This window comes from Oryzias latipes, chromosome 6, assembly GCF_053564925.1.
Source record: "Oryzias latipes strain Hd-rR chromosome 6, Olatipes_Hd-rR_3.1".
Taxonomy (NCBI): Eukaryota; Metazoa; Chordata; class Actinopteri; order Beloniformes; family Adrianichthyidae; genus Oryzias; species Oryzias latipes.
Window position 1 is genome coordinate 18957824 of NC_136242.1, and position 26696 is coordinate 18984519.

General features: G+C 39.5%; 2 protein-coding genes across 9 annotated transcripts in view; one reads left to right on the top strand and one right to left on the bottom strand.

Moving 5' to 3' along the window:
* syt7a (synaptotagmin VIIa) overlaps positions 1–11573 on the top strand; it is a 97509-nt gene extending 85936 nt beyond the window's left edge. For all 7 annotated transcript variants that reach the window (XM_078948683.1, XM_078948684.1, XM_078948685.1 and 4 more), the window contains one exon: positions 665–11573. In XM_078948683.1, coding sequence (XP_078804809.1) covers positions 665–769 — 105 coding nt within the window. In that variant the 3' untranslated portion in view covers positions 770–11573. The remainder of the gene's footprint in view (positions 1–664) is intronic.
* A 9495-nt stretch (positions 11574–21068) lies between these two features.
* On the bottom strand, positions 21069–25080 carry lrrc10b (leucine rich repeat containing 10B). 2 transcript variants are annotated; one of them, XM_078948688.1, is made up of 3 exons: positions 24916–25080; positions 22824–22991; positions 21069–22706 (listed from the first exon to the last, which is right to left on the bottom strand). In XM_078948688.1, the coding sequence occupies exon 3, from the start codon at positions 22526–22528 to the stop codon at positions 21311–21313; it is 1218 nt and encodes a 405-aa protein (XP_078804814.1). In that variant the 5' UTR covers positions 22529–22706; positions 22824–22991; positions 24916–25080; the 3' UTR covers positions 21069–21310. The 2 variants fall into 2 exon arrangements, with proteins under 2 accessions (XP_078804814.1, XP_004070030.1); XM_004069982.5 differs by lacking the exon at positions 24916–25080 and having other exon boundaries at positions 22824–23325.
* Between the last annotated feature and the right edge of the window lie 1616 nt (positions 25081–26696).

Sequence of the window (26696 nt, forward strand, 5' to 3'; positions counted from 1 at the left end):
CCCATGTTGCTCTCTGACCATTATTCTTATGCAAACATTTCCAGCTCATTAAGGTTTGGAGGCTTTTAGGATTTAATTGCATTAAAAAAAAAAGATGTGTTTTTTTAAGACTGTCTTTGAATTTCTAAAAAAAACAGCTGTGTTTGCTGGTTTTTTTCCACATGAAGTGAAACGTCCTCATTTCAACTTGACCTGAGGGCATTGCTCAAGTCATAAGCCTAATTTTTCTGTCATTTATTTGACTTGTGTAGCTGTATGTGCAAAAAGACAAATTTTGAATCAAAATGACACTGATCAGTTGTGTCTAGTTAAAGTTCAAACTAATACTATCGTTTTTCATGGTTGATTATGGATTACTATTACTCACGGTTTAATTTTTTTTTCTTCTTCTTCAACATGTTCATGGGCCACCGTAGTTTTAGCTTGTTGATGAACCGAGACCTCTATCTTGATGTGTTAATTTCTTCCAACACAATGTCCCCCAAAGTAAATCTTGTAGAAAAAGTGTTATCTGAGCTGGAATGAACCAAAATTTACCTAAATGACTATAAAAAAAAAAAAAAAACTCTTTTTTTTTCAAAAAGTTGAAGCGGTTCAACAATTGTTCTTGTCTGGGACATGTTATGGAGGTTACACAGTGATTGTGTTTCTGGTCTGCCCTCAGATTTACCTTTCATGGAAGAGTGGACCTGCAGAAGTGAAACACTGGAAAGACATGCTCGCTCGGCCGCGTACAAACGTCGCCCAGTGGCACGCTCTCAAAGCCTGATCGCACCACCCAGCTTCCTCCATGGCCCCATCTCCTATCCCCCCTCCCTCTCCCTACTCCCACTCCCTTCCTTATGCACAAGACTGACTTGCTGCCAGGCTGCAAAACACGGGTACAATTAGCCATCTGCTCTCTTAAACCTTTAAACTCTTCTCTTTTCTTTCGAATTCTCAATTTCCTCTCCTCTTTTTTTTTTTGCTTCTGTTCCCAATTCTTCCTTGTACTTGTGCAGTTGTGTCTCAGTTTTTGTCTCCACTTTGCCAAAAGCCCCCCCCCCCTCATTTCTATCTGTCTGTACGTCTGTGTATTTATCCACATGATCTAATAAGCATTTTTCTTTTTTGGATCCCTAACTTTTGAACTGCACTGTCGCCTTATCCAAGGTGCCAGTCCCGTAGATCACAGAGAAACTTCTACAGTGATTGATCTCCTTTATTCCTGTTGTACGATTACTACAATATTATACAGTATGTACTATATGTACATATATTATTATAGGATAGATTGACAGATTGTCCCTTATATTCACACATATTGAACCCCATGTTTTTTCACATCCCTTCTGTCTCATTATATTTATCATCCTTGTTAAGTGTGCTACAAGCTCTGTTCTGCGTCCCCCCCCCCCTCTTAAAAAGTGGATTAAACTTCAGCTGAGGTTATTGAAAACAGTCAATGCTTGGTTTGCAGTGAAACAAGCTGAACTCCAGAGTGATGTTTCCTTCCCTCTATCTTTCTCTTTCTCTGCTCTTCTTTTTCGTTTTCTCTTCCTATCATAAACCCACCTTTAACCTCGCGCACAATATTAGTAAATGACTTGCCTCGCCCCACCCATTTTTCTGGAGCCTTCCTTGTCGTCTGTGTGCCGTGGGTGCTGTGCTGTAGCTTTAAAAATCGAAAAAGAGATTAAAAACAATTACAAAAAAAAAGAACTTTTGCAAAGTGGAAAAGTGGGAACACAAACTTGTGAAAGGGTTCACTCCTGATTTTTCCAGACTTAACAAGTCGTGACACGGAGAGAGAAAAAAGAAGATGTCGATGCAGCAACAACAAAGAAACAAGAAAACAAATCTTTCTATCTGGAGATTCTATGATGTCACTTTTCACAGCATCATCTACTGGAGAAACTATTTGAAACCCATTAAATCTTCTTCCAAAGTTGATACACAAGCAAAGATTTCAATTTGTACTCTTTGTGTACATGCATTTGGTTGTGTGCACACTATGACATATTTGTGCTGCCCTGTGCTCTTGTTTTAGGCTGGTGGGCGTTGATCTCCACCAGGTTTGACTCTATGGTGTGTCATGTTAACGTGTGCCTGCTGGTGAGTGTGCATTCACAGGAGGAAAATGGGTTGAAAATGGGCAGAAATCTTCTCTTTTCTCTTTCTCCTTTTGTGCTCTTCTTGCTCTTCTTACTGCCATCCTTTCCCCATATTCTACTGCCCTGCCTTCCGAAAGAGGGCGCGGGGGAGTTCATTTTGCACTTTTTAAAATGTAATAACAATAATAATAATGATAGTTTTGATGATGATTATAGCTGTGGTGAAAATCAAGGGAGGGGTATCTGAGGGGGCGGGCAGCAGTCGGGGAGAGGTGAGGTCTGTTTGATTTCAGGGTCTGGGGATGAGGTGAAGATCACAGAGAAGGTGGGGCTCTCATCTTCCTATTTTTGCCATTGTTGTCATCCCTTGTGCAGCAGTGTTTGAATGTGTGTACTTGTATGGCAGCTACAGCCTCCTGGTGGCAGAGCGCAAGTGTCTGAAATGTCAGGTCAGGATGAAGTTGTAGCATCAGACTCGTCTGTGTGTCACACAGAGGCGGATCAGCCCAGCGGTGTGTCGATCACCAAGAAGCCTGTCTGAGACACAAGCAACAGTCCGCACTTCTGTCCAGGGAGTTGAGCAACATGCAGAAATGCAAGCAGAAGTCATCCTCTGCACTGACTAAAACCTCTGAGTTATAGCTGCAGTTCACAGGAACTGTATCACTGATGGGTGTGATATTAGATGATGGCTTGATCTGCCGCTGAGATCCTGCTGAAACAGATTAGATATCGTCTCTGCACTGAGTGCTTGAGAGCAGCAGAGAGTACTGTAGCGGTACAGTGGCGCGGTGGTCCGTGAGGCACATCCTGCAGCAAAAACTTGCTAAAAGCTGAATTTTGTCCTTTTCTGATTTTATTTAGCTCTGACTGTTTTGTGTCACTGCACGGTTGTCTTTTCAAGAGGGGTTTGACTATTAAATGAAATGAATCCCATCTTTGTGGCTTAGTGCAGTTCCCATTATTTCAGACGAGTTTCATGCTCGCTCGAATTTGTGCTAAAGATAAAGATGCAGTTACGCCTGTGATCCGTGTTGCTCCACACCGAGCGTTTCCATGAGCTGCTCTGAGCAGCACACGGCATGCGGAGAATATTTCATGCCCCATACAGGAGCTGGCTGCTGCGATGCGCTGATCCAGTCCAGCACCCTTCAGAACAATTGGGCAGCAGTGGAACAGGGCCCACTGTTTTGACAGCCACTGCCTGCAATGTCACAGTACATTACTCTTCCATTACAAAGACAGAAAGGAGCAATTTTTGCTTTCTTGGACCTGGAGCACTTGCTACAGAAGTAACTCCTATCCTTAACAAAAAACACACAACGTGAAGCATCAGAAAACATGAGTGCTCCTTTATGGACTCAGTCCTAATCTCATTTGCTACAGTCTCCTCCTTTATCCTAAAAGAGCTTGGACCAAAAGAAAATCAGTAATTTATCTAGAATGCATGTTTTAGGACTTGGAGAGAATGCAAAGCTCTGACAGAAAGCTTACAGGTGACGCTGCTTGACGGCAAAATACTGCACAAGTTTTATATTAAACACAGCAGTAATCTGTCCTTAAAATGTCGGAAAGCTAAAGAATAGAGTGATTTTTTAAGAGATGATTAGCTTTTCCTAAAGCAAATGAAGAATACTGTAAATACTGAAAGAGTAAACAAATATATAGTCATAATCATAAAAAACCTCACCTTGTAATCTTCAGTTCAGTCTACGCAAACGTATTTGCATTTGAATATGGCTAACATACTCTAATTTGTTGTTAACCATGACTTTGGTATTGTGCTCCCCCCAAAAGCTCAGTTGAAACCATGAATAGCCTTACAAACTTTTTTTAAAATGTAAAATATTAAGAAAAAAAACGTTTAATTTCTTTTCTGTTAAAAATTTGGCAGAAACAAGAAGACTTAGAAGCATCAGAACAAAAATGTTAAAGTTACACACGTTTACAATTAAGAAAATCTTACCAGAAACATTTAATACAAAGGTGCTTAAACAGAAGTTACAGTTTATGATTAAATCAAACCACTCTGATGGAAACAGAGTCACTAACAGAAAAGCTTCATTTCAAACACCGTTAGGAAAACAAGTTTGCTGGACTGCAGAGACGCAGTCGTGGACTGTGGGAGTTGCTGGATGAAAGTGTGGCTCAGTGATGAATCATAATTCTGCAGAAAGATTATGCTGAAAGTTTAGTTTGCTATTTCTATTCCTAATAAAAAAATATATTTTATTTGGACTGATCATTTCAGCAGATGTGAGTGATATACATCAACAATGACAGTTACATTTACACAGTAAAAGAACAGGTGAGCACTGTTAAAAAATGTCATCTTTCTGTTAGAAGTCTGTGCTTTATAGAATCACTGAATCTGTAAAAATATAACATGTTTTAATTTTGATATGCAGCATAGTAATGTCAATGATTCCGAAAAGCTTCAGGGCTCCAGGACTTCAGGTTTTAAAATTTTATGCCCCAGATTTGTTTGGATATACACAAACTCCTAAATTTTAATGGACTCCAAAGCATAAAATCCTCCCTGCTACACTGCTGTGACTGGGAGCCTTCGTGGGTTTTCTGAGAATACGAAAAATAAAAAATAAATAGTAAGAAAACAAGAAGACAAATGCTCAGCTTCTTTTTTTAGAACCACAACATGTTTGCTTTATATTTGCTCATGTTGTCATTGCCAGCTGTCAAACAGCCTCATGGCACCGAAATAAATGATAAAGCGGTTTCCATATCCCAGATTACTGCAGTGCCACTTGTCCCACAGCTCCAAATATGTTTTGTTTTCTTGGCACCACCTAAGTCAAAAACGACCTTCAGCCATTCGGAGCTGACAAATATAGCCGGGCAGGGATGCAGATGCTCTCGGATAAATTCAGCTTGTGTTCAGGTCTTCTACTCTTTTACAGCACGGCAACAATTCTTCATCTGAACCAATTAGCAGGCAAATTACTGTTTGAGTTAACTGGTTATAGTCTATAGGGCTTACATGGCAGTCATACACTTTTTTTCAAAACTGCCTCACCAGCTGAGTGAAACAAGAATGATGTTAGTTTTCCCTGCTAATTTCTGGAATAAAGTTTGATTATTAAGGCTGGCTACTGATCCCTACTGGAGCGCTCATTATTAGTTATCCTAAATGTACTACAGACAATCATATCCGCCCTAAAGATGAGAAGAACTTAAAGAAATCCAGGAAGTACGATCACACCACCCTTGGCAACACACGTTCAAGTGACCACTTTCATTGTAAAGTCAATGTGTGTGTGTATATGCACGTTTCGGGCTTCCATGTTCAAGTGTCTTGTGTTCACATGTTGCTATGCACATTTTTCGGGCCATTTTTTATGGACCGTTTTCGAGCTTTCCGTAAAAATAGGCAGCCAATTAACGCATGTTGGAAGTTAAACCAGGTTGAATTTTGACCAATCACTCAGATTTGATAGTGACGTTTGGATGGCATCCCTTTTAATTCACAGAAGTTTGTGCCCGGCTGAAGGTATATGACACCATTTCATAAATCGGAATAGAGCTGTGAAAGAAAATACCTGCAGCAAGATTCATTTGCACCACTTTGAGATTTCGCACCAAGCCTCTTCCAACTGCAGGCGGTGGACATGGTGGACATTTGAATAGCGACCGTCCAGTGTAAACACCATATGCTAAATCATTTTTACGAACTCCTGTGCCGGTTACCAGCCTAGATAAAATACAGAGTTGTGTCAGGAAGGGCAACCGGTATAAAAATCTCCAAATCTATGAAAGCTGATTTGCTGTGGTGACCTCTGAAAGGATTTTCCAAAAGATGAATTACAACAAAATTGCGTTTGGTTTTAGCACGCTCTTGAAGACATGTCACATGCCCCGTGTGAACACTGTATAATGGTTAGCTGCTTTCTTCATGTGTTTTTTGTCCTTTCGGCTCATGAGTGTGTCACAAAATGAAGTAATGCTATATTTTAATGGAGGATTTACCTGCTTCCTTTCATCTATGAATCTCCACAGCGGTGATTCATCACAGATGTGCTCAATTCCTCACTGTCGCTAACAGCTTTTCCTTGTCTGTTTGCTTTCTAAGGAGCTTGCTGCTCTGCTGGCCATGGGGCGGGGGGGGTACCCATTTGCCAAAGGATTAGTAAAATATACTGTTGAATCAAATCAAAGGGTTGTCTTACTTTTTCCCCTGTTTCTAATATTTTACTAAAGGTTTTCCAGATGGGTTCAGCTTTTATATGCAACACATTGGTGATATATTCTATTGAAAAGGTGCCTGCTTTGGTCTGGTCATGCAATATTGAATTGGTAGTGTTTCATGTATCAGAGAGTGTTGTGTGTGCGCATTGTGTGTGTGTAGATTGAAATCGGGCTGCACTAATCTTGTCCTGGAGGAAGCACAGTACTTTATTCTGCAGAAACTGGAATGGCTGAGTAAGCCCAGAAGTCATCTGTGTCACCTTTGTCTTGTGTGTGCATTTCACCCTGAGCAGACGGCCCTCACCTCTCCCTTACCCTCACCCTCTAAATTGCTCTAGTCTTCTGGTTAAAAACCGGGTTGACTTCTCCCAATCAGGGTTCAAGTAAGCATTGTTTGAATAGTAACACAATGACTATGAAGAACAATAAGTAATAATATATTTTTTGCTTATTTTCAACATTTGACTGTCAGTCAGTGTGTATGTGTGTGCTTGATGTTCTTGTGTTGTTTAGATTTCTTTACCAAATCTTGAGAAGGACATCCTTCTGTTCTAAAAAATAACTTTATGTAAATATTGTTGGTGAAGAATTTGCATTTGTCATATGTCGAGTTTTCGTTTGTCACCTGAAATGAAGAAAACAACGACATTCATGACTAACAGTGGTGATGCTGATGATAATGAAGCCGATTTCCCTTCTTGAATAAGGGTTTTGATGTCGGCTGTGTTTTTTTTCTGTTTGTTTGTTTGTTTTTGTTGGAGATGTTGTGCGGTTCAGGCAAGACAAACGAAGTGAGGGAGTGATACCCTGTACATCCCATATTTACTGTAGAAACACTGCCAACCCCCCTTAATTTGTGACTCTGAGCAAAATTGTGTTCATGCATTTGAAACCATAAGCATTGTTTTCTCACTGCATTCGCATCTGAAGCAGAGCGTTCCCTGTTGCCATGTGTGAGAGGGCTGCTCACCTCCCTGTGGAGTCCCTCTGCCCCAGTCGCTTGGCATCAACCCTCACCCTCCCTGCTTACTGGCTTGGGGATTTTCTGTAATACCATTGTGTTAGACAGGATTGGCCATGTTCTGACACTGATGAGGTCTTCCTTGTTAAATCTTGACTCATGGCTGCTGTGAGCCGGGGTCACACATGGGGATGAACACGTGTCAAGGAAGAAGTGCGCTCCAAATGAAAGAAAACAACCCATCTGTCGTGCCCTGGAAATATTATTTGAGTGCTTACAACTTGTCTCTTTAATTGGCAGCACATGTCAAAACTTCAAATCTACCTCTACTCTGACCTCACCTGGCTCTGAAAGGTCAGGGAGCATCACCCCGGCTTTATTCTGAGATAGCGGCACTTACAGAAAAGGGAGAAGGATTTATGAAGCAGGAACATCACAATCTGATCCATCCATCACCTGCTGCTTTTCCATGGTGATGCAGGGTCAGAAGACTCAACAAAGATGCTGAGACTTATTTCTCTCTGCCTGTTTCCTTAATCCAGTCGGAATGCAAAGATATTCACAGAGCAGCTGAGAGAAATAATCTCTTCAGCATATCTGGGGTCCACAATGGGTCTCCTCCCAGTTGGACACGCCCACAAAGCCTTAACAGAAGGGCCTCTGTGTGGCATTTTAGCCAGATGATTAAAATATTTTGAAAGACTACTATTGAAGTGAAAAAAGTAGCTTTGTACCCTATCCTTAGGGGAGGGGCACCATCCACTAAGCTAGGGGTCTGCAACCTGCGGCCCTGAAGCCACATGTGGCTCTTTTAAACGTCCACTGTGGCTCTCTGGTTAAAGAAGAATAAAAGGGGTTTGATTTTTAAAAAGTAGCTGTAAAGCAAGGTTGTAGTAAAGTCAATTAAAAGTAAAATAGTTCAAACTTTATTCAATTAATTCACAAACAGTTGAAGGACAGTACGTATCACAAGTTGTATTAAAACATGTTGACAGATTAGGGAGCAATGTGTAGCACAGAAAATCACTTGGTGGTGTCTAAACACAATCAGAATTTAAGGTGCACTGCAATTTAAGGCAGATTTTCTATTTTTGAACACATTCAAGGAGTTTAGGTGCATCTAATGATTCAAAAAATACAGTAAAAATAATTTAATTATTTCTAATTTAATTGTGGTTAGTTGGATTTACAAATTTCTCACTGAGATATAACACAAAAGGTCAAATAAACTGTTTTACTTTTTTATTTTTTCACTGTTGACAGTAAGCAACCTACTTATGCATTTGTTGCAGTAAGATAATCCTATATGATACAGTGTCTTTTATTTTGAAAGGAAGCCATATGAACCTATGTTAAAAGTTATAAACTTTTTCATGTAATATGAATTGTATTTTATCTTTATGTTAGTTTTATTATGCAAAAAAACAACAGTTTATTTATATTATATTATTCATTTATATACTGAGATATACTTATATATAATAGTACCATTACCTTAAATGCAAATCAGTGTCTTTATTTTTCTAAATGGAGATGTCAGACTTTGTGGACCCTTCTGGGTTGTGGTCAGTGAGAAATCTACTCAAATGGCTCTTTAAGTGTTGAAGGTTGCAGACCCCTGCACTAAGTTCAAGATGCTCATTGTCACTGTGTGCATCTGTAATCCCAACCACCCATTTACGACCAACATCTCAAAGCCCTAGGTCAAGTAAGGTGGGATGAAAGACAGGAGCTTAGTCAGGTCTTTCAGGTCTTATTTTGTGTAGTACAGAATGACACAAATATATTACTTAGTGAAAAAATAATGAGATGTCAAACTTTAGGAAGAAAAAGCCTGGTATTTTTGTAAGAATTAGACTTTAAACGGCCACTTGACATAACCAATAACAGCTTCATCATTCACAAAAGGGAAAGAATAGAACATTTTCTAAATCTTTAAAATATGTCACATCTAATCCAAGTTTGCAGATGTTTCATTGGAAGGTCAGATATTTTTCTGCAGGTACCTTCACCTCATCGTTTTCCGTCAATCACAACCTTATGTGTCTGACTGAGTCTGTGCTGGAGCTTATCTCTTTGCTATGAGAACCCGTAATGACCTCTGACATGCTGTTCCTGCCATCATCTCTCTTCAGGAAAGACAGTAGGTGCAGTTCAACCTTCATTTTCAACACCATCTGCCAGAACCAGGCAAAAAAAAAAAAAAAAAAAAAGGCCACAGACAGTCTAAAAATAGACCATTAATATCCAGATCCTTCACTGCTTTTAAATGTGATTCAGGCCAAGCAGCCTATAACTGCCGTCAGAAACTGGACCTTTTTGATCAGGGAGGTAAAAAGCAATACACTTCACTGATATTGGGCTTCGCTCTGAATCTGAGGGTAATTCTCCGCTTTAAGGGATACAAAGGGTAACACTCCTGTTCCTTCGCCTCCTTTCTCAACTTGCCATGGCCGACCTCTTTAACAAAGAGTGCTCTATCTTGAAACACACAGTTGTGATGTGTACAATCTGATTTATTGTATTTATTTATGTATTTTTGCCAACTTTGTATAGTGTATAAATATCTATAAATATATGAAAAATGACAGTACTGTATAGATTTTAGCTGCCTGGTAAGGTTAGAAGTATATACTTGGTAGACTAAAAGAAAAAGCTCAAAGCTCTACAAAAGCCAGTCACTGAGAAAAAGCTTTCTGTAAAACCCGGTGCCACTGGCTCTTTTTATATCCTAAGTTTTGTTTCTGGTATATTTTGTTATTATCGCCAGTGGGATCCAAAGTGTATGTTTTTTTCCTGTCTGTTTTCTTTGTTTGTTGGCTGTTCTTTTTTTCTTGACGATAAGACGCAGCGAGGTTCTGGCAGCCAGGAGAGTGCCGTGGAACGCAGACTGGAACCCTGTACAGTGTGTTAGGTGTGCGTCTGTCCTTGGTAGTGCTAGTTCTCTCTGTGCAGTGCCTCCCTCCTCTTTCCTCTCTCTGATGTAGATTGTCATGTGAAGCAGTGCGTGTGCGCGTGTGTGTGTGTTAAGGTGTAAGATATGTTTTATGAAGCTGGCAGATGCCCTCCTTCTACGTGTGTGCTTCCTTGTGTCCACTCTGTTTCTTCATTACAACGCTTAGTTTTAATCCTCCACCAAATATAGATTTCCACTTCTTCTGCTCGATCATTCATTTGCTCCCCCCATTCAGATGGTAATGCATACACCACCAGAGTCTAATTTCACCGTAATCCATTCACCCTGATCTATCTGGGATTCTTTGTCCATTAGCGTCTCCCATCCGTCACCTTCAACACTACCGAAGAGCACCTGTTTTTTTTTTTAACAGAACTGTGTGGAACAGAGCGTGATTTGGCACAAAAAAGGGAATACATGCAAGACGACGCCTTCTTTCGTTTCAAACACTGAGGAGGAGGAGGGTAACTGTCAGCTCAGTGTATAGAAACACAAAGCAGCCATATTCAGAAGTCAAGCACAGATGTGAGACTCAAATCTATGTCGTGGTGGCTTCACTACTGCCTGTTTGTAGCAAGAGCAGGATTATAAAGAGCCTTAAAGACTGGACCAACTTCACTAAAAAGTACTGGGGTGTGTGCATTCATTTTGGACTGTAAAAACCCTTCCTATCCTGCATTGATTAGTCAGTATTTCAATGTGTTGCTTGGTTGCTCTGTACATATCTGTGTAGTACTTCTGTTGATGTCCCTGTGCTAGTATAGAAAGGGGTTGTTACTGGGCGGCCTCTGCAGACATCCCACCTGTCCTCATCCCATTACCTCCAAAACTTCAAACATTCCATCCCAGCATCTATCAAGCGACAGTTGATAGATAATCAGCAAAGCAGGCATACAATAACAGCCATGGCACTGACCCAAAAGTCTTGGTCAAGTCCCATTTGAGAGCTGTAAACCATCAACAAAAACCCCAAACATGACCCTGTGCTCCTCCAAACCCAACTGCACTCTGGTCTCACCTGCTTCTGAAAGATGAGTACCTGCTTTGAGGTGCTGTTGACAGGGGGGGGGTTGAAGCAGAGAAGGTGTGAGAGCCCTTCATGACGCCAAGGAGCATGTCCCCATGGTCGTAGCCCAGATCAGGAGGCGAGGATGTCTCAGAGTCGCGCTCAGTAGCACTTTGGTTTTGCGTTCCATGTTTATTTTCGCCTCTCCTGTTTTTTGGCCGAGCGGACTGTGATCTTACATGTTGATTTTCTTGTTCTCCTCCACTCATCTGTATTATGAAGTGTGTTGGGTGGACGGAGCCTTGGAGCTGAGCTCTAATTTTGTTCTGTATTAAAGAATAATTTTTACTACAACTGTGTCCTGATCTTCATCTGTCTGTCAGGTTTGGTTTTATTTCACAAGATTTTATGTGTTGGGCACAATCACAGTTCCATGTTTTAATCCAAAACAATGACTGCTTTTATGATTCAAGCTGTGGTACCAAAACAGCTGAAAGGAGAAGTTCTTTTAAAACCTTTGGGAGCAAAAAACATTCCTCTCATTTTAATATTGTGTCCATGGTTCCAGTTCCAATTTCTGTGAACAAATTTGTTCAATTTTAACGATTCAAATTTGCTGCCATTTACTTCATACATCTTCTTTCCTAAAAGCAAACTAATGTCTAAGATGGCAGCCCCTCAGAGGATTATTTGGTTCATTATGGAGTATTCCTAAAAAATGTTTTTTTTTTTTTGTCTTCATTTTTGTCCAATAGTTGCATCAAAGTTGTAGCATCGGCTATAGTTACGTCGTCTTTTATGTGTGCGATAGTTGGAGTCTACTGTGATACAATATAGATTGTTACCGTTATTACATTTGCTATGTAAAGTATGGCTAAAAATAATTAGCAATGCCTCCTGCAATACAGCAAATAGCATTTCTTTTGACTTTAAATTCAAATTCAAATTAATTTTATTTATGTAGCACTTTTCATGACGAGAAGACAGCTGAAGGTGCTGTACATAAAAACAAAAACAAATGCAATAAAATACAATAAAATACATTCAATTACCCCCGCGCAATAAAATACACAAAGACAAACACCAGTGGAAAATAAATAAATAAATAAAATAAAGAGAAACCAGAATAAAGAGAAACCATTAACACCAACTTATATTTTAAAGTTTGAATTTCTTGCATGAATGTAAATTTAATGAATAATAATACTATTCATTTTAAGGGTATACTTTTTAATTTACTCTCTAGGGGCACATTTTATAAGTCAATATATTTTTCATTTTCCATCACAGATCTATTGTTAAGAAAACACATTTACTGGATGACCTCGGATTTCGTTGAGTTTGGTTTGTTCATTACTTGTGCCTGATGAATACCACCAGAACAAAGCATCAAAGCGTTCATAAAGTCCTTTTAATTATGATTATGCCATTTTTGGCCAAGATTTGGCTAAAAAGATGAGCCGCGAGACTGTTGGCACAGAGTTATCCTGCTTCCACTTCCCATCATCATTTAGTTTACACTCTCTCCTGCTAGCTTACAGTCCCTCACACACTCAATCTAACATTACCAGTACCAAAAACAAAATGGTGAGCAATATTGGAGCTATCCAGCCATACAGTTGTGGGCCAGATACCAGCTCATATGAGGAAAAGGACGACTTACACGGATCTAGTCGTCTACAAGTGGATGCATGTATGTCACGCTTTCAAGTTTTTATCAACTGCTCCTGATTCACAATTTGAATAAAGAAATACTCAGAAATGCAGTTTTAAGCTTAATTTCTTCATATGTGTCCTCCATCATTAGAAAAATGCTACAAGAACTTGGTAAAACACCAAAATAGCGATTTTCATTGGGTCTTTAACCTTTGTTCATCCATATCTTTAAAAATGCGATGGCCCCTTTGTTGGTTCAAAATACACTTGAACAATGTTTACACTGATTCATTAATTAATTTTTTGCAATTTTTTTCAATTTAGTTTGCACTTGTGCTAAGCAAAACTTTACTTAAATATTGAATGCATATGTTTTAGATATTGCGTTGTATGTGTGTGGCATTTCATCTAGCTGGATGACTACAAATTAATATTCATGGGAGATGCAGTAAATGACAAGCACTGGTAATTTGTGCCATACATTGGGGTATTGTGCAGCGCTAAACTCATTGTTAATCTATCACAAACTCATGCTTGGTCACTCCCTGAACACCAGTTGCTATACTTAGACTTTTACTCCTAAATGCCAAAAATGAATAGGTTTCAGATACTAGAAAATTGAACACTCCCCGATGATCTAGGACGGAAAACTAAATCACCACATTTGTGTCTTGGAAGCGCTGGTTGGACAAAAGACATATTTGAAAAGGTCATGTTGTGATTGACATTTTTCACATTATTGTAATTGGTAATTACTGAGTCTTCTGCACTGTCAGCTCACAGTCTTTGTGCTTGAAAATTGCTCACAAATTGCTATGCAGACATGCAAAGATGTGGAGCAGTAACAATTTTATTCTTTAAATCACAAAAATAGACCAAAAATGTTTTAAGGCACTAAAATCTTTTTCACATCCAACTAAAAAATAAACATATTTTTTTACCAAGGGAAGCACAGCCGTATTACCCATAATCATAAACATATCGGGGTGCTCTTTGTGTTTGCAGTGTAATTACACAGAAAAATTAGGTAATTAAAAGATTTAATACCACCGTTACTATTTAGCACATAGGCTTACCATCATTTTTTTAAAAATAAGAGTCTATTTTCAAAGGCTGCTGTGGCTTCGCAGAGCAATTAAACATGTGCAGTGTTATGTGCTGTGATCAATACATTAGTCAGCATGGTAGGAATGATTCACTCTGCTACATGCTAAAGTCTCATGTAAATTTTCACCCTATGTCAAAAATGATGTCCGATTATGCAAATAATTATCTGTTGTTGCTGTTGTTTATGCAATTTTGTCTCTGTTCTGACAACCAAACAGACTGTGTGTTTCAGGTATATTTGCATAATCATACAAAGACCCTTTCCTGAGCATCAACAGGACGGTAAAGAACATCTTCCCTTTAATTTAATCTGTTTCATCCCACTGCGATGAGCAGTGCGTCTTTTAAATGTCAGGACGGGTGCTTGTTTTGACTAAAAATGTCTTACTGGAGTCCTTTCTCTCCACTCGGGTCTGCCTGCTGGCGGCCCCCACAACTGAGTGAAACGCAGCATGACAAAATAGTACCATTGCGATATACTGCAAAGCAGGCAGGCCAGATTTGCCTGTTAAGTCCAGAAATCCAACTGAGGTAATACAACAAAAAGTCCCTCTGAGAATGCACATGCTGAGACAGGTGGGCCTGTCTGGGGGGGCCTTTTTATGTCCCTAAGCATTAAATCCTTGCCTTTTTTATTGCAGACAAAAAAACAAGTTAAACTGACAGAAAAACCCTTCAGAGCACACTACCGGGCTGAAGACACAGGCCAGCACCTACAGACAAGGCCCAGGTTTTATCCTCCCTGAGCCACGACAGACGGCTGCAGGCAAACGCAAACGCTTCATCACAACGGGAGACCCATCGCTTGCATCACCTCTGTCTATTTTTAGAAGTCCATCTATTTTTTTGTCTTCCTTGTCTTGTTTAACCCCCTTTACAATTAGAGTGCTAAAGTTCAACCTGTGGCAGATGGTGGAGGATTTGTCTCCTCCTTTGCTACAGCCACCAGCATCAAAGGCTTTCTTCATAACCAAGCCTTGATATGAGAGCCCTCTTGTTATGTGTGAATTATGCAGATGGAGAAGAAACACAGACTGCTGCATTGCGATGGGATGAGCAATCGTCTGCACGCTGAGAATCCCCAGATTTTTTCATTTAAAGCGGAGGAGAGCAGGTGCCTCCATCATTTCCTCCACTCTGACTTGCCACACTCAAGTTGCTCTATAAAGTCAAATCCTCTGGAGTAATCTTTGACTGGAATGAAAATAGGCATGCGGTCGACTTCATCTTTGTGGGTCCACATGAATTTATAATTAGAGATGCCAATAATGTGCACATTGTGTTTAACCGAAAAGAAGCATGAAATGAATCTGTCAGTTTCAATGATCCAGGCGTTTTCCTGTAGTTATTTTCCGGCGACGATAATGAACAGTTCCAAGCTTGGCATGACAGCATGTCAAGCAAGAAAGGCTGCGGAGTGGTAAGACAAGCAACAGCTTGGTTAAGGCAGGCTCTATCAATTGCCAGTGTTGAAGATGAAGGGAAGAAAAGGAGCAAGAAGTGGTGTTGTAGAGGTGAAGAAAAAGTGATAGTCCAGGGAAATTAGATGGCAAGAGAATAAATAGGAGGTGAGAATTGAAAAAAAAAAGAAGTAGGCTTAAAAATGGAGTTGCTGTGAGCAGCCTGTCAGTGCACAAAAAAGACTCCGTTTTATAATGTGATTCCAAATCCCAGCTGGCTGCAAAACACTGAAGGAGAGAAAAATAATGTTTGGATTGCTTCAAGATCCTTCGAGATCAAAAGTGTATAGGTGTGTGAGATTCAGAAGCAAGAAAAAAGACCACCCTCTTCAGTAAAAAAAGTAGGTTCAAAAAATGTTTATTTTTCCACAAAAAAAAAGTCACTTTTATCATTTTTTCACATTTGTACTACCTACTAAAAGGGCAAGCATCCTAGAGATTCAGACATTAATCTAAGTGTGCAAGTTGTATAGATTGTGTAGATGTTTTTGTGCTGCCAAAAAGGCTGGAACACAACTACCTCATTTAGTAGGACTTTTTTTTTTAAATCAAGATGTCATGCAAATTTCAAACCATCCATCATTTTTATATAACCTTGGAGTCAAATCAGAGCCAGGGTGGCATCATAATGCCACCCAGTGGAGAAATGCAGGAACTGACCAGGTCAGCTTCCACACAACTGTTGGAAATGTCATTGAATGGAAGCTGGAGGTGGAGATTCACATGTCAGAGTAGGGCTTTTTCAACACCAAATGTTCTAATATAATAGAATAACAAAAAGTTGAACTAAATAGGATTAAATAAATTCCATAAGATATGTGCACATTTAAAAACACAATGTCAATATTCAGGAACATGAAAATGTAATATGAAATCATTACGTTCCCTAGTTGGGGCGCTAATTCTTCAAGTTGTCGGTGCTCCATCAGAAAAAAAGGAAACCTGAGGTATTTTATCTTGGTTCAGAGACGAGAAGCTGTCAGATATTCTGTTCCTGGAATCTGCTGAAATCACTGCCAGAGTTTGAGGGTCACAGCACTGACTGCTCCAATTACCACTGCTGCTTTCCCTGCTCGCATCTTTCTTTACTTCCTCTTTCAAGCCCTTCATCTATTATCATGCTTCTTGTGTTCTTGTGTGTTGACCATCAATACTGAATTTTTGAACAGAATCATCTTTTTTGGAGTTCAGTCCAGTTTGTGGTGGTCTTGTTTCGGCCCCCAATTCCAAGTAGCTGTGATTAATTGGCCTGTTTTTCTGAGACCCTTTTGGCTACTGACCTTTCTTGGAGCTCCTTCAGAGTGTTGCTCATAGATTTTCTGCTGGAACCTGTCCCATTATAGTTCCTTGTTTAATTTTTTAGGTTTTTTTTTGTGAATAGGAAGTAAATGTAGGTATGACGCTACTGCTTTGACAAAAAATCACCACTTTGGTAACATCGGTGAGAGATCTGTTACAATAAAATCTGATTATGATGCAGCTCATGAACTCTGGCATCTGTATGGTATATAGTGTTTTCTTCCAAACTGGGATTATAACAAGGTTCTTCTACCTTTAGGGTTAACCAATTTACCACAATGCAAGCTCAATCCTGACATCTTTTATCCCTTAATCTCTGGTGTACTTTAGAAGATGAGTCAGTTGTAAGCCTGGAACATGAGTCTGAACTTTTAAAAGTCATGTGAATCAACAGTCTGCAGGACCAAAGGGCAGATTTGTGAGATCAACTGATCTGCCTGACTGTTAAATTTAGATTAGGTTTTATTTCGATTTTTTTTCCTTAATCACAACTCCAAGCTTTCACACCGAGCTTCTTTTCTGTAGTTGCGGAACTTATCTGTATAGACACCTTTGACACGGCGGCCCAACAAAGCAGCTGGGTGTTGATGGAAAAATTAAAAGGATAATCATTACCTCACAGGCCAATATCAACTCACGTGTGGCAGCATTTTACTTTTCAGCTCTAATTATCTGTACTTGTGTGAAATCTCCTAGCAACGGATACTTACAAAGCATGAACAACCCCTCGGGGTGAACCAACAACCTGGCATTTTGTGCGTCTTGGGAAAACAAAACCTTCTCCTTCGATTTTACTGAGTTGCTGTTTCAAACAAAAGCATCTACATTACTGTCCTATGCTCTGTCAGACAAACAAAATGTTAAAAATGATTTCCAAAATACAGTTATCAGTTGTTAGGATAAGTTTATTTAACAGCTAAAGAATAAAATAATCAAGTTGCAACATTTACTTGTCTGGATTTCTAATTATGGCATTGTGCACATGTTCTCCAAATTTGTTCAATCCATCACTGTTATCAGTGAAAGCTTCCATTACAGCAGTCACAGATGGCTGAGCTGGGGAAGATTGGCATGCTGTCTGATGGAGCAGCTGACAAGTGAGCAGCAACATACTACAGTAAATCCAGCACAGCATCTCACAGTGGAGGTGAGGCGGCATGTTCAAGACTTTCAGAGTAAGCAGCTGCTGGAGTCAGATTATGGACATTTTTGTTCTAACTTGAGCATGAGATCCTGTCTCTTATGACAAATATTTATAGCATGTGTTTGATGTTCAGACCCTATAGCGGAGTCTTAATCATCATGCACACAGGTGGATGTTAAAGATTGATAGCAAAACTTTTCTTCTGCCACTTCTTTAGATACTAAGAGCTGGTGCAAACAGCAGCTAATGGTAAATCCTGTGTCATGATGATGTGAAGGTACTTCTACATAATGGAAAACAGACACATTTATAAAACTAAATATCTTATGTTAGGTGATGTGGATTAGTGTTTAGCTATTCTGCATTAATTAAATAGAGCCTTCGAAATGAGGAAACAGCAGCATGGAGATCACAGTTGTGGCAGAATTAACAAACCTGAAAGAGTGGGGGGAAGGTGAAGACAGCAGTTTCACCAACATGTTTGTGTCTTAAATGTCTTATTCAGATTGCATCACTGAAAGGATAAATGTCTATGGATGAGATGTAAAGTTACCAGCAACTTCATTAGGTACACCTTGCTGGTACTGGGTTGGACTCCTTTTTGCCTCCAGGACTGCCTCAATCCTTGGTGGCATTGACTCAACAAGATACTGGAAACATTTCTCAGAGAGTTTGGTCCATATTGACATGATGACATCACACAGCTGATGCAGATTTGTCAGCTCCTCTTCCATGATGTTAATCTCCCCTTCCACCACTTCCTAAATGTATTTCTATTGGGTTGAGATCTGGTAACTATGAAGGCCATTTGAGTCCAGTGAACTCATTATCATGTTCAAGAAACCAGTCTGAGATGATTCCAGCTTTATGACATGGCGTCTTATCCTGCTGGAAGTTGCCATCAGAAAATGGTACACTGTGGTCAGAAAGGGATGGACATGGTCAGCAACGACACTCAGGTAGGCTGTGGCGTTGGAACCATGCTCTACTGGTACTAAGGGGCCCAAAGTGTATCAATAAAATATCCCCCACACCACAACCACCAGTCTGAACCATTGATACTAGGCAGGATGGATCCATGCTTTTCATGTTGTTGCCAAATTGTGACCCTACCATCCGAATGTCACAGCAGAAATGGAGACTCATCAGACCAGACAACCTTTTTCCAATCTTCTATTGGAAAAACCAGCCTCCTGCTGGTCCTCTGCTGCTGTGGTCCATCTGCCTCAAGGATGGACATGTTGTGTGTTCAGAGACAACACGTCCAACCTAGCTTTTTGGGCCCCCTTTACTCATTTACTAAGTGAAAAGCATTGCATTAAAAGAAGAAAATTGAATTTTCAGGTGCTAGTTTTTGTAGTTGTATAATATATTCAATTTCTGTGGATGGAGCTGGTAGTTAGACTCCCCTACTGCTAAGCTGTGGCCTTAAAGACTAAACACCCACCTGGTCAGCTCAAAACACTCCAAAAAACATTGCCTTACATAAATCTTTCTTTTTTTTTGGATTACTCACACAAGTATTTTGGGAGATTGATTCTCAGCCCTGATGGAACGAGTGAAAAATACATTCATTTAGTGGAATAGTTACAAAACAGCTATTGTCACATGGGAAAAGTATACATAAATATGCAATTTCTACAATTTGGACTACTCATGTTTAAGATCAAAAGAATGATTTTGATCAACCTATGATTTCACTTTTTGATGTTAGTTTTTAAAGTAATGACAAAACTAAGATAGTTTGCTAGGTTATTATTTTTCCTTTGTGTTTATTAATGTCCCTCTCAGCCAGTAAAGTTCAGTATGCAAAAAACAAAACAATAAAACAAAAACACTGTATTTGTAGATTGTTGCAGCTGCTAACATATGGAAAATGTTAGCACCCAGACTGTTAGCACTCCGGCACAGATCCATGTGGATGTCTGAAGAATGTGCAGCAGGTTTGCCACCTACAGCTGTGGGATGAGCAGACAAGACCAGTTTTACCCCCAGCTCCACAGCCAAGCATTACTGTGGACCAACTCAATTGCTCTTTAAAGGGAGCACCACATAATTTTTCCTCTTATTGATCACTATATTCTTTTTTTTCTTTTTTTCGGCCAAGTGTTTTTCAAAACTAGAACATTGTACTACAATTTACCCTTTTTTTTATATTTTCCCTAAGTTTTAGTGTAAAATATTCCACCTTTCTTTCCAAAATTTGTCTTCCGTTTTGTTCTTTTGTAAATTGGGGATTTTATTCCCTCATAAATTAAGAACTTTTTCTAGTATTTTCAAATTAAACAACTATAAAGTTGTGAAAATGATCAGTTTTTAAGCCTGGATTTAATTGACATGGATGCGCTCTAAAGATGCAACAGTGCAAAGCTACTGTGATAGCCAAAGTTTCATCAAAATACAATACATTTTTACATATAAATGAATTTGACTATTTTGCTTCATTTATTGAGATATACTTTGTCTGATATTGATTGCACTGGTTCAAAAATATGAAAGATATATGGAAGTTTGTTTTTTTCTGTTTTAGAACTTACAGAGGACTTTTTTCTCGTGTTAGCTCCAGCTGCAAACTGTCACAGAAGTACAAGCATGAATATTCTAGCACTGACATAAATATTTCACTCTTTCAATGAGATGTGGGGATAAGACAGGAGACAGAGAGTATTGGATTACACCGGAGGCTCACAGGAATTAAGAGAGACGAGATGAGAACAAGGAGCAGGCCTGTTTCATGTTGACAAGAAGAAGAGTGGTGGCGAAGGCTAAATTTCTGACCTGCGGCGGGCAGTGAATATATTCCTGCAGGGTTTTTTTTCTATGTCCATTTCCTGTTTGAATCTTCCCATGCGACTTACCTTTTATGGTGAGGCACCCCTGCTATTTGTCCTCTGATGATCCCGCATGTCTCACGCTCCAACTTGGCACTGATACCCACAAACCCATCTGCACAAACACAGACGGGGGCTAAAGGGGTTTATGTTTAACTTTCCCTAAATATTTCATGATTTGAAGACAAATACTCTAATGTTCATCATCTACTGTTTTTCTGTAATAAAATATGTCAACGTGTTATCAGGTGCACACCCCAGAACCCCTATTATGTGGCAATACTTGTGTGACAGTTAAGTAAACAGCATTTGCTTGTTTACTAAATGTTTTCTGACAAAGTAATGAGACGGATTCATTCAGCCAGAAATTTAATAACGGAAAATAACCACTCTAAGGTAAAATAATCATTCCCACTGCGCACGCATGCTACCTGATCTGGATGTTGAGTGAGATGTCACAGGTTCGCACAAGCATAAAGCACATATCTTTTCACTATAAACTAAATTAGCAGCAAAAAGTTGGAGAGTGCCGCGCCAATTCCCCATCATCCATGTCTATCTGCCTGCAGATTGCACAGCTGTTTGATGGAGTTCTCATGCCCCTTCATCCTGCCTTCCTCGATCCTGCTGCTCCTCCTCCTCCTCCTCCTCCTCCTCTTCCTCATACTCATAGTCTAAATCTGCCCTCTCGTACTCCAGCCCCTCTCCTTCATAATCTAATCCCTCTCCTTCACATATCAGCTCCTCCGTCTCATATTCAACCATCTCTTCGTCATATTCCAGATTAGTTCCGTCAAAGTCTGTGGCTGGAGGCTTTGAGCTGATTCCCTGCTCTTCCTCCTTCACATCTGTATCTTCAATGGTCACCACAGCTCCGTTCAATGCTGCTTTTGAGTTGCTGTTTTTCAAGATGCCATGAATGACTGGCTCCTCCTCAGCCTCAGCTTCAGCCTGAGCTTCTGCCTCTGCCTCTTCCTCTGCAGCCTTTCGTCTCTCCTTCCTGGCCTCACGGATCTCCATGAACTCTGCTGCTCCTTCACCGACCACAATCACCTCCTCTCCTACTTTAGGAGGTGCAGTGATTGGGTTGTGGTCGTAGGAGAATAGGTGCAGGGACTTAAGGCGCTTCAGGCTGGGCAATTCTGTGAGTTTGTTACGGTCCATGTCCAGGATCTCCAAGCCCTCCATACGTAGCAGGACAGTTGGGAAGGTTTCAAAGCGATTTCCATACAGCCACAATCCTGTCAAAGCCTCCATGCGACACAGGTCAGAAGGCAGCGCTTTTAGCCGGTTGTCTCCCATTTGCAGAGACTTGAGATGGGGCAGATCATAGAGCTCCTTTGGAAACATCTGGAAGTAGTTACTCTCCATCCACAAGCATCTGAGATTCTGCAGGTTCTTCACCTCAGGGGGAAGGCTCATTAGTCGATTGCTGCCCAGGTAGAGACGGGTGAGGTTGGTGAGCTGACACACCGGCAAAGGGACGTCTTCAATCTTGTTAAAGTCGAGGGCAAGTATCCGCAGATCCTGCAGCTGGGTGATTCTCTCTGGCAAAGTACGTAGACTATTCCCACAAACGTAAAGTTTCTCTAAGTACAGCAGATCATAAACACGCAAAGGTAAGCGCTTAAATTTACGGTAGCTCAAGTCAAGTACGGGATCCCCACTCTCCAACAACTCCTCCACCCCAAGTGGGAGCTCAACGTCATCCTTTTCCTCCTCCTCTTCTTTTTTCTTCCTGTCTGCTTCCTCACCATCAACAGCCCCGTCTTCCTCCTCTTCGCCCTCATCCTTCCTGGAGGAGTTGCCCATGCTGTGCCAAGCAGTCCCTGACTCTGAGATGAGTCAGGGCAGAGTCATTTGATGAAGCTGCTTCTAAGTTAACCCTCAGCCTGACAGCCAATGCTGCTTTGCAGCTGAGCCCAGAAACTGCAAATGTTGAGCTCCACACCAATCAAGAGTCCTGCAATCATCTTCATCAGTTTCGTTACTGTTCAAAAAAACAAACATGGAAGTAAGAACAATTATGATAGCTTAAACTGTACTAAAAAAACAAAACAAAACAGAAAACACAAAAAGTGCTTTAAATTAGTTTAACAATGCTTACCTTTGACTTTCTTTAAGTTTAAAAAAATGCTTTGAAGTTACAGTATCACATGATCCATCCAGACCAAAAAGTAGAAAAAGTGTCACCTTAGGAAACAAAACTGTCATGTCACAGCTCCCCGTCCTCGCCCTCTGTTGTCTGTGGGTAAACCCAGTGATGTGTGCGGGGCTGAGGGAAAGGACAGGGAACGAAAAGTTAATAGAAGTTAATACAGCATGAGGCATCAGAAGACGAGGTCTCGCGCAGTTCTAATCCAAAAGGAGTTGCTCGTCGGAAAATTGCACTGTTGACTGATGGACTCTGCCCCTCATATTTTGGCCGCTTTTCCGCCATCAGCCCGAAGGTTTTCATCCGCCTGATGCGTCCCATCCTCGTAACCGGAGCAAAGGGACACGCACGTCACATGGCCAGAGCGCACGAGCGCGCTCTGGCGCGTGGAAGAGACGCAACGTGAAAAGAAAGTAAACTTTGTCGTCACCCTGTTCATCTTAAGAATCCTAGGTTACCATTGAGTTTTTTTTAAATAAATCTGCTGCATCATTGCATTTATAGTTTATTATAATGAGGCAAAAAAAAGCTAATTGTCACCATTTTTGCAAGTTGTAGAAAAGAGATGTCTGTAATGTTCACCACATCATAGATTCACTTCAACTGTAAGAGACAGATGAAAAAAGAATCCAGGAAATTAAACATTTTAAAATAATTTGTTTGTATAATGTTGCAAAAAACCAGGTATTTATTACCAACAAATAAGCATAACTCTGTCCTTGTTACTTCTTCTTTGAGAAGCTCTTCTGCCAATGCTCACCAATGACTTGATTGTACAACAGTGAACCAATCTGCAATAAACAAGCATAAATACCCCCCCCCCCCCCCCCCCACACACACACACACTCTAGTCTAAAGGTAGTGGTTGCGCACAGATGATGCAGGGCCGAAATAGTAAACATGTTAGACTTGAACAGGTTCAATGTGTGATTCAACTAAATTTTTGGTAAAAAATAGAAAACTGCCCTTATGACTAATACATTTTGTTAGTGTGTTACATTTAGCAGCATTTGAAAATCCGCTTCTTTGCCTCTGGCCTCTCCCTTTAGGGCTGCTGCAGTGAATCCTCCAACTCCTTTAAGTTTAGTAGTTTGGAAATGTGGAGAGTTTTCTAAAAGACCTGAGATCCAGTTTTGCTTTGATACCATTCTGGGTATCAATTGTGATTATTTCATAAGTATTTGAAAAATAAAACAGCTAAGCTTGTTTAAGAGGTTATCCCTGGCTCCAACCACCAGATTTTTTGTGTGATTTGAAAAAATGCAAGTTCAAATCTTATGACAGCTTTCAGTCTGTATATGTCCATTTTATAGATTTGTCTTGCACAAAATTGCTTAAGATATTCTCTTTGAGATTTATTCTTGAGGTATAAATAATTTTATAGTTGTCACAGCAGATTCTTTGCAGAGCAATCATCTCATACAGATGCTTTTTTTTTCTATGGTTGTGCTGACCCTGGAAATAGCAAGTAGGAATAGGTCACGGGAACCGTGGGCATAGACCTCTAAGCTCCCACTGGGTCATGAAATTAAACAAATAAAGTAAAAGTAGTTTAGAAATTGCCCTATAAATAAGAGCATAACGTTAATAAATTATACAACCTTTTAGAACAAACACAGTCAGCAGTAATGATTTAGAATCAGTACAAAACCCCACAGCTCTGTGATAAGATAATTTTAAGTTTATGAGAATATTTTGTGGAAGTACGAGCGAATAAAGGAGATTTCTAAAGCTTAGGGATAACAAGACAAATATATAATGTGATTCTTAAATACATGATTAGTGATGTACACTTATTTTACTGTGGGAAATGACTCTTTCAGTACAGAGTACAAAATGAAGAAGGAAAAACAAGATTCTGTTGAAAAAAGTATGACTTCCCATTTAAATGTCCATCTTAGCTACAATCAAATGAAAAAGTGTTTACTTTGCTTACCAAACATGGCAATTAGAAACAACAGTTGGAAAGTGATCAAGTGTGAATGTCACAAAATCATAAAATCACAAGAGAAAAACCTCAGGTCACTGATGTCAGATGTCTCACCACAGAGTCAGCGACAAATGAGAACATCATCTCTGTCCTGAAATGACCACAGCTGATCATCTCCTCAAACACCTCCGAGGTCCCAGATTTAGAAAACCAATTCATCCCACATTTTTGTGACTTTCAGATGAAATATTAGAAGCAGTTAAAGTATCGATTACTATGCAGGGTTTTATCGAGGTGTCTGTCTGTCAGTTTTTTTCAAACTGTCACAAAACACAGTTTGAAAAGAACTGTGCACCTATAACTGTAAATAATGAGAATTCCTATTTTTGATACCTCTTCAGATCTGACAATGCTTTTTTTGGAGTTTCAGACGGATGATAAAAGTCTGAAAAATAATTTCATAAAATGTATGAGGTCACCTTTAGCAATTGCGTTATTGAACATTCCTGACATTTCTAACAACATTTGTTGTCTGCAGTACACAACTAAAACTATGGATAGTTTTTTTAATTCATGTTTATTAAATCCTGTTAAGATCTAACCAGCTACAAAAGGTGTACATAAAAAATAATAATCCATGAAATAAATGCCCCTGTCTGAAAGTCCTTTGATTACTTAGCTAGCTACTTAGAAGTTTGTTGATAAGAAATTTGAACATATTGATATTCCTTTGGATGGTAAATTATTAATAACAGCTGATGCTGTGGTGTGGACCACAGCAGTGATTTAATCATAAAATACATGTCTTTTGAGCATGCCAATCAGAATCAGAATCAGAATCTTTTATTATCATTCTGCAGTGCACAATGAAATTTTTTCCAGCAACTCTTTTCCAACAATATAAAAAGGTAGAATAAAATAAAATAAAGGATAAGGAGCTATATAAGACATAAATACTGTACAGTTAGAGTGGGGTGAATATTGCACATATGAGTGGGTATTCCACACATAGAATGAATATTGCACACACGGCATGAATATTGCGTAAAGTGCTTTGGATGAACAAGAGGAGTCCTTTTTTTTGTATTAATCAACTTTAATTCCAAAACACTTAATCATTTTCGTTGTCACCCACATTCATTTTTCAGTATGTATTCGTCCCTGTATCTTTATGCCTCCAACACTTTTACAGCTGCCTCTTTTACCACCCTTTCATAATTCTGAAATCCTCTTTTTATTACTAGCCTCTACTACAATTTCTTTTTTATTCTTCAGAATAGGAGGAATGCAGCTTCTCAGTGATCTGTTTGTTTCCCCTCTGTCCTCTTGCTTCTCTTTTTAAAGCTGTTCAGCACTGCAGTGTTTTCATGGCTGCATTTGTTTTTTTTGTTTTTGTCAGAAGTTCACGGCATTTTTAGTTTTGTGTGAAAAACAAAAATACCAACTCAAAAGTAGAAAGACATTTGCCCTCTTAGAAACCCTTTGTTGCAAAAAATGATCAGTATTCTTGTTGAAAAACAATAGTTATAATAACTACATTAGATTTCTATTGATTTAAACACTGTGTTAATTATTTCACTTTCTCATTGCTCTTTACTCGTGGCTCATCTATTTATACCAATTAAAATGAACTCTGTAATTATTTTGGAAAAATCGACTTCAGTGTACGTGGTAAGAAACAGCAGTCAAAACGAGACAGTTCACACATTTCTCCAAGTCAAATTAATTCCCAATTTTCTTTCATTGTTGTGTGTATTTTTTCTGTCTACATTGACACACATACATGCTATTTTTAAACCTAAAAAAGGAAACGGAGGCAAAAGGTGTAAGAATCAACGTCAAACTAAGATCAAATGTATCCTTTTTAGATTTATTACAGGTAAAACACAAAAATT